A 7,131-nucleotide genomic window follows, 5' to 3' on the forward strand; every position below is an offset into this window, starting at 1 on the left:
GGGCCCGGCGGTTCACAGCCCCGGCACCCCCGGGCCCGGCGGTTCAGAGCCCCGGCGGTTCGGTTATGAAAGTAAAAACGTTCCGTGAGCCCCAGCCCATCTTTCATTACAAATTGAGCCCTGGGTATTTCCCACCCCCAGGCCAGTCTGGAGAGCTGGGACCCGCCTGGTACCAGCCCCCCATGTGGTCAATGTGCCCTCGAGTGGGTGCCAGCCTGTGCCCCCATCTCCTGGCAGACCGGGCCAGGCCTTTTGTCTCGTTTCCTACCCACGACGTTGGGTTAACGCCAGGTCACCCCACATGCCCTATATCAGGGTCTTGGCCTCCTTGGGCCCTGCCCCAGCCCCCATTGTGTCCGGCCCTTCAGCACTGGGCAGTGCCAGGTCCCAGCAGAGACATCGCTCTCTAGTACCTCCCTGCAGCCGCCCCATGGGACCCGCCCGGGCCCAGCTGGGCAGGTCAAGGTGAGAGACAGGGTGCAGGTGGGTCCCTGCGCCCCTGGCAGGCCCCTCCCCACCACCCACCATGGGGGGGGTCTCTGCCCCTCCTTTCCCCAGGGGCCATGTGGGATTGGCAGGGGGGCATGTCAGCAGCATGCCCGGCCCCAGCTCTCCCCCTAGGGTGGGAGGCACGGGCATGGAAGGGGGCTGTGGCTGGGAGTCACAGAGGCCTCTGGCTTTATCAGGGGGATCCCCCAGATCTAATGGGGGGGGCTGCACCGTTACCCCCCAGCCCTGGGGTGAGCTGAACAGCTGATTACACAAACATCCTGGCTGTGTGACTTTCCCCCTCCCTACAGCTCCCCGCACCCGTACCCTGCCCCCCCCAGGCCCCACACCCTGTCCCACAGCTCCCCGTACCCTGCCCGCACAGCTCCTGCCTCTCTGCCCCCCCGTACCCTGCCCCCACCACTCCCCAGAGCCCTGCCCCCCTCCGCCCCAGCACTTACAGAGCCAGCCCCGCACCCTGTCCCCCACTGGCTGCCTTATTGACCCATTCTAGGGTTTGTTCATTAACTACCCCCGGCCTGGCCCTTTGACCTGCTGCCCGGAGGCCAGGATTCTGGGTGGCTCCTCGCCCAGCCTGGCCAGGGAGTGGGCGTGATTCCTGGTGTCAGGGGCTCCAGGGTTACTGATTGTTCTGGGCCCAGTGTAGGATGTGGGAGAAAACCCAGGCGTCCGGGCTCTAACCCGTCGGCCTCACTCCCCTCCCGGGTGGGATGTGGGGGCGGATTATGCAAGAGGCTCTGGCAGGGGGGCAAGTGGAACTGGAGTCAGATCCCTACAGCAGAGCGGGGGTGGGATGGGGGGGCTGAGAACCAGAGAAAGGTTCCCCCCCACAGCACCCGTCCCCCTCCCCGCAGCCAGCACCCCTTCCCCTCCCCGCAGCGCTCCCTGCTGGGAGAGGCTGGGGCTACAGTGAAGCACACGCAGATCAGAGCAGGTAACTCGGGTTTATCTCTCTGCAGTGGGGCGTGGGGGGGTGATGTGGGGCAGGGGGGCTCAGATCTCCATCCGGAAGCTCAGGTCGGTTCCCTCCATTTGCCTCTCGTAGTCGGCGTCAAATCGCTCGTTCTGGGCCACCGTGAACTGGTTCTTCCAGTCGCCCGTCACACCTGGGGGGCAGGACAGTGCGGTCATTGCGCCCCCTGGCACCCCGCCGAGCCCCCCAGGCCGTGCCCCCTGGTTCTCTGCCCCCCACTGAGCCTCCCACCCCATGCCCCCTGGCACCTCACCGAGCCCACCCCACAGCACAGCGACCCCCGCTGGGCCCCACTCCTTGCCCCCTGGTGCCCCCGTACCCTTGCGCATGAAGGGCGAGATGCTGTGGTCCATGACGCTGGTGGGGATGGTTTTGTAGTTGGCCATGAAGTTCTGCTTCATCTTGGTGAACGAGGTGTGCTGGGCAATCGCCTCCACGAGCCCCTCGGATGGGGGGCGCCCCAGGAACTCCAGCACCTTCCGGATCTCGCGCCGGGGGTCCTGGGCGGGATGGGGGTCAGAGCCAGTGGGGCGCGCCGGAGGGCTGGGTCAGATCTGGAGACATGGGGCTGTCTGGTGGGGGCCGGGGACAGGAAGGGGGGCTGGGGCCGTCGGGGGGGGGGCTGGGACAAGAAGGAGGGGGGCCGCGGGGGGCGGGGACAGGAGGGGGGGCCGTCGGGGGGGGCAGGGACAGGAAGGAGGGGGGCCGCGGGGGGGCGGGGACAGGAGGGGGGGCCGTCGGGGGGGCGGGGACAGGAAGGGGGGGCCGCGGGGGGGCTCACCTCTTTCATGTCCTCGTAGAACAGGTAAAGCATTCGGTGTTCCCGTCTCTTCTCCCACCAGCCCCGGACGTGCTGGTGCCACGACCCGAACGACACTGGGGGAGGGCAGACGGCTCAGAGACCCCCAGGCCCCTCACATGCCCGCCTGAGGGTCCCCCGAGCCAGGCAGTCCCCCCCTGCTCCCCAGGGATCCCCCCGTGCCAGCCAATCCCCCCAGTCCCCCTGCGCCAGCCAGTCTATGCCCTGGGGGCAGGTCTGAGCCAGCGCCCCCCGGAGGAGATCAGCCCCTGCTCGCGCCCCACCTCTCCCGGCCGTGAAGTCATCCAGGAAGTGGTCCCAGGAGCCGGGGTCCGGGTGCACCTTCGCCATCTGGTAGAAGTAATAGTAGGACACGGCCACGTCCTTGGCGTTCCTGGCCATGTAGATCATCTGGAGGGGGTGGGGGACACGGGGGTCAGGGTCTCACTGCCCCTTCCCCCCCGCAGCTGAGACCTCAGACCTCCGCTCCCCACACCACTACCCCCCCAGGGCCCCAGCTGGTGCCCCCAATGGTAACCCCAGCCCCACAGCCCGAGGCTCACCTTACAGTCCTGCTCCCAGAACGACTCCGGCAGCAGCTGCACCGGGAGATGGGTCTTCACCAGCCGCCGGGATGGCCTCTTCTGGAGCAGCTCCACCCCTGGGGGGCACAGGGCAGGGGTGAGCCAGGAGCCCCCCACAGCCAGTGCCCCCTGCCCACAGCACCCTGCCCTCAGTGCCCCCTGCTAGGAGAGGCCAGGCTGGAGTAGCCGGGACCTAGACAAATGGGAGGATTGGGCCAAAAGAAATCAGATGAGGTTCAACAAGGACAAGTGCAGAGTCCTGCACTTAGGACGGAAGAACCCAATGCACAGCTACAGACTAGGGACCGAATGGCTCGGCAGCAGTTCTGCGGAGAAGGACCTAGGGGTGACAGTGGACGAGAAGCTGGATATGAGTCAGCAGTGTGCCCTTGTTGCCAAGAAGGCCAATGGCATTTTGGGATGTATAAGTAGGGGCATTGCCAGCAGATCGAGGGACGTGATCGTCCCCCTCTATTCGACATTGGTGAGGCCTCCTCTGGAGTACTGTGTCCAGTTTTGGGCCCCCTCTACAAGAAGGATGTGGAAAAATTGGAGAGAGTCCAGCGAAGGGCAACAAAAATTATTAGGGGTCAGGAACACATGAGTTATGAGGAGAGGCTGAGGGAACTGGGATTGTTTAGCCTGCAGAAGAGAAGAATGAGGGGGGATTTGATAGCTGCTTTCAACTACCTGAAAGGGGGTTCCAAAGAGGATGGAGCTCGGCTGTTCTCAGTGGTGGCAGACGACAGAACGAGGAGCAATGGTCTCTAGTTGCCGTGGCGGGGTGTAGGTTGGAGATGAGGAAACACGATTTCACTAGGAGGGCGGGGAAGCCCTGCAATGGGTTCCCTAGGGAGGTGGTGGAATCTCCTTCCTTAGAGGTGTTTAAGGCCCGGCTTGACAAGCCCTGGCTGGGATGATTTAGTTGGGGTCAGTCCTGCTTTGAGCAGGCGGTGGGACTAGGTGACCTCCCGAGGTCCCTTCCCACCCCGATATTCTAGGATTGCAGGAGCTCCCCCCACAGCCAGCGCCCTGCCCCCTCCCCACAGCGCCCCGGGAGCCAAGTCTGCGTTACCAGTGGGGATCCCAGGAACAGCAAACTCCAGGAAGGGGACTCGCATGTAGATGGCCTCTCGCTTGCATTTCTCTGTGTCTCCATCGTTGTAGATCATGTCGACGATCTCACTGATCCAGGTGGTACCTGCAGGGGACGGGCAGGCTAAGCTAGCCGGGGCTGCGGGTCGGGAGTGAGGGGCACCAGGGCACGGAGGGGCTCTGGGGCAGGTTGGAGGCACTCACCAGATTTGGGGTACGTGGAGATCAGTAGATCATCCGGCTGCGCCTGGAATCCCTCCACCTCCCCCCAGTTCTCTGCGAAGTATTTGATCATGGGGACTCCCCGGATGGGGATCAAGGCTGGGCGCGGAGTCTCCTCGGCTGGCTGCATCCTGTGAGAGAAAGGGTTAAAGAGGACTTCGACGCCCTGGAGATCACCCCGCCCCCCACACACGCACATCTCGAGCCCAGGGCTGGGGGGGCTGCGGGTCGGGAGCGGGGGGCACCGGCAGGGCGGGGCTGGCAGGGGGGCTGCAGGTCGGGAGTGAGGGGCACCGGCAGAGCTGGGGGGCAAGGCTGGGCTAGTAGGGGCTGCGGGTCGGGAGTGGGGGGCACCGACAGGGCTGGGCTGGCAGGGGGCTGCGGGTCGGGAGTGAGGGGCACCGGCAGAGCTGGGGGGGCAGGGCTGGGCTGGCAGGGGGCTGCGGGTCGGGAGTGGGGGGCACCGGCAGGGCGGGGGGGCAGGGCGGGGCTGGCAGGGGGCTGCGGGTCGGGAGTGAGGGGCACCGGCAGAGCTGGGGGGGCAGGGCGGGGCTAGTAGGGGCTGCGGGTCGGGAGTGGGGGGCACCGACAGGGCTGGGCTGGCAGGGGGCTGCGGGTCGGGAGTGAGGGGCACCGGCAGAGCTGGGGGGGCAGGGCTGGGCTGGCAGGGGGCTGCGGGTCGGGAGTGGGGGGCACCGGCAGGGCGGGGGGGGCAGGGCTGGGCTGGCAGGGGGCTGCGGGTCGGGAGTGAGGGGCACCGGCAGAGCTGGGGGGCAGGGCTGGGCTGGCAGGGGGCTGCGGGTCGGGAGTGGGGGGCACCGGCAGGGCGGGGGGGGCAGGTCTGGGCTGGCAGGGGGCTGCGGGTCGGGAGTGGGGGGCACCGGCAGGGCGGGGGGGGCAGGGCTGGGCTGGCAGGGGGCTGCGGGTCGGGAGTGAGGGGCACCGGCAGAGCTGGGGGGCAGGGCTGGGCTGGCAGGGGGCTGCGGGTCGGGAGTGGGGGGCACCGGCAGGGCGGGGGGGGCAGGGCTGGGCTGGCAGGGGGCTGCGGGTCGGGAGTGGGGGGCACCGGCAGGGCGGGGGGGAGCAGGGCTGGGCTGGCAGGGGGCTGCGGGTCGGGAGTGGGGGGCACCGGCAGGGCGGGGGGGAGCAGGGCTGGGCTGGCAGGGGGCTGCGGGTCGGGAGTGGGGGGGCACCGGCAGGGCGGGGGGGGCAGGGCTGGGCTGGCAGGGGGCTGCGGGTCGGGAGTGGGGGGCACTGGCGCGCGGGGGGGGGCGAGTTGTGAAAGTTTCTGGCAGGAAAGGGAGAAGTTGGTGGCTCCGGGACATTTCTGGGGGCCGGGTCCAGACGCGGGGGGGGGGGGTCAGGAGCCGGGGGGGGCACATGCGGCTGCCCCTTTCTTTAGGGGGTAGGAGGGTCCCCTCAGGAGAAGGGCTGGTTCTCGGGCCCCGCGTCCCATCCCTCTGCCCGACCTGGGGGCCCCGGACACCTGGGTCCCTTCTCCTGCCTGGGGGGGCCCGGAGGAGCAGCCCCCTCCCCCACTCACTTGCTCGGGGCTCGGCGCGGTCCGGGGAAGCGCGGCGCGGGCGGGTTTTATCGGCGGAGCCAGGGGCGGGCGGGGCGTGGAGAGGGGCCAGGAGGGGGCTGCTCCCACCGCCATGGGGCCGGGGCGGACGCCTGGGTCCCTCCCCGTCTTCATCTCTCTCTGGTTCCCCTCCCCCTTCCCCAGCGCTCAGGGGCAACGTCCCCGGACGCCTGGGTCCTCTTCCCCATCCCTGTTCCCCCCGCGCCCGGACGCCTGGGTCCCCTTCCCCCCCCTTGTTTCCCCCCAGCCCCGGGTCCCCTCCCCCCGCCGGTGTCAGGGTCTGCAGGTTGCTCGGGTCACACAGTCCAGGAACTCGCTGGGTGGGGGAGGGGTCCCTGCCCCCCCCCCCCCAGCAGCTCGCCCCCCTCCGGGCTTCAGGCGGCAGTTGGGGGGAGGGGGCAGGGAAAGGTTCCAGGATCCTCCCCCAAAGCCTGGGGCCCTTCCCGTGCCTGTCCTTGTCCCCCCCCCCCCCCCCCCCCAGACTCCCTCCCCGGACACCTGGGTCCCCGTGTCAGGCACAGCCCGGACTTGAAGCTCCTGGGATTTTTTATTTCATGTTTCAGAGTAGCAGCCGTGTTAGTCTGTATTCGCAAAAAGAAAAGGAGGCCTTGTGGCACCTTAGAGACTAACCAATTTATTTGAGCATGAGCTTTCGTGAGCTACAGCTCACTTCATCGGATGCATACCGTGGAAACTGCAGCAGACTTTATATACACACAGAGAATATGAAACAATACCTCCTCTCACCCCACTGTCCTGCTGGTAATAGCTTATCTAAAGTGATCATCAGGTGGGCCATTTCCAGCACAAATCCAGGTTTTCTCACCCTCCACCCCCCCACACAAATTCACTCTCCTGCTGGTGATAGCCCATCCAAAGTGACAACTCTTTACACAATGTGCATGATAATCAAGTTGGGCCATTTCCTGCACAAATCCAGGTTCTCTCACCCCCCTCCCAAAAACCACACACACAAACTCACTCTCCTGCTGGTAATAGCTCATCCAAACTGACCACTCTTCAAGTTTAAATCCAAGTTAAACCAGAACATCTGGGGGGGGGGGGGTAGGAAAAAACAAGAGGAAACAGGCTACCTTGCATAATGACTTAGCCACTCCCAGTCTCTATTCAAGCCTAAATTAATAGTATCCAATTTGCAAATGAATTCCAATTCAGCAGTTTCTCGCTGGAGTCTGGATTTGAAGTTTTTTTGTTGTAAGATAGCGACCTTCATGTCTGTGATTGCGTGACCAGAGAGATTGAAGTGTTCTCCGACTGGTTTATGAATGTTATAATTCGTGACATCTGATTTGTGTCCATTTATTCTTTTACGTAGAGACTGTCCGGTTTGGCCGATGTACATGGC

The 7,131-nt window shown here is 65.7% G+C and overlaps 1 protein-coding gene across 2 annotated transcripts; it reads right to left on the minus strand.

Annotated features, from left to right (window-relative positions):
- Window positions 1–1,435: 1,435 nt before the first annotated feature.
- On the minus strand, window positions 1,436–5,884 carry LOC140912258 (sulfotransferase 1A1). 2 transcript variants are annotated; one of them, XM_073346411.2, is made up of 8 exons: window positions 5,727–5,884; window positions 4,166–4,314; window positions 3,942–4,067; window positions 2,846–2,943; window positions 2,567–2,693; window positions 2,265–2,359; window positions 1,803–1,983; window positions 1,436–1,616 (listed from the first exon to the last, which is right to left on the minus strand). In XM_073346411.2, the coding sequence occupies exons 2-8, from the start codon at window positions 4,311–4,313 to the stop codon at window positions 1,504–1,506; spliced, it is 888 nt and encodes a 295-aa protein (XP_073202512.1). In that variant the 5' UTR covers window position 4,314; window positions 5,727–5,884; the 3' UTR covers window positions 1,436–1,503. The 2 variants fall into 2 exon arrangements, with proteins under 2 accessions (XP_073202512.1, XP_073202511.1); XM_073346410.1 differs by lacking the exon at window positions 5,727–5,884 and adding an exon at window positions 5,653–5,677.
- Window positions 5,885–7,131: the final 1,247 nt, after the last annotated feature.

The sequence above is a fragment of the Lepidochelys kempii genome, unplaced genomic scaffold (assembly GCF_965140285.1).
Source record: "Lepidochelys kempii isolate rLepKem1 unplaced genomic scaffold, rLepKem1.hap1 scaffold_245, whole genome shotgun sequence".
NCBI lineage: Eukaryota > Metazoa > Chordata > Testudines > Cheloniidae > Lepidochelys > Lepidochelys kempii.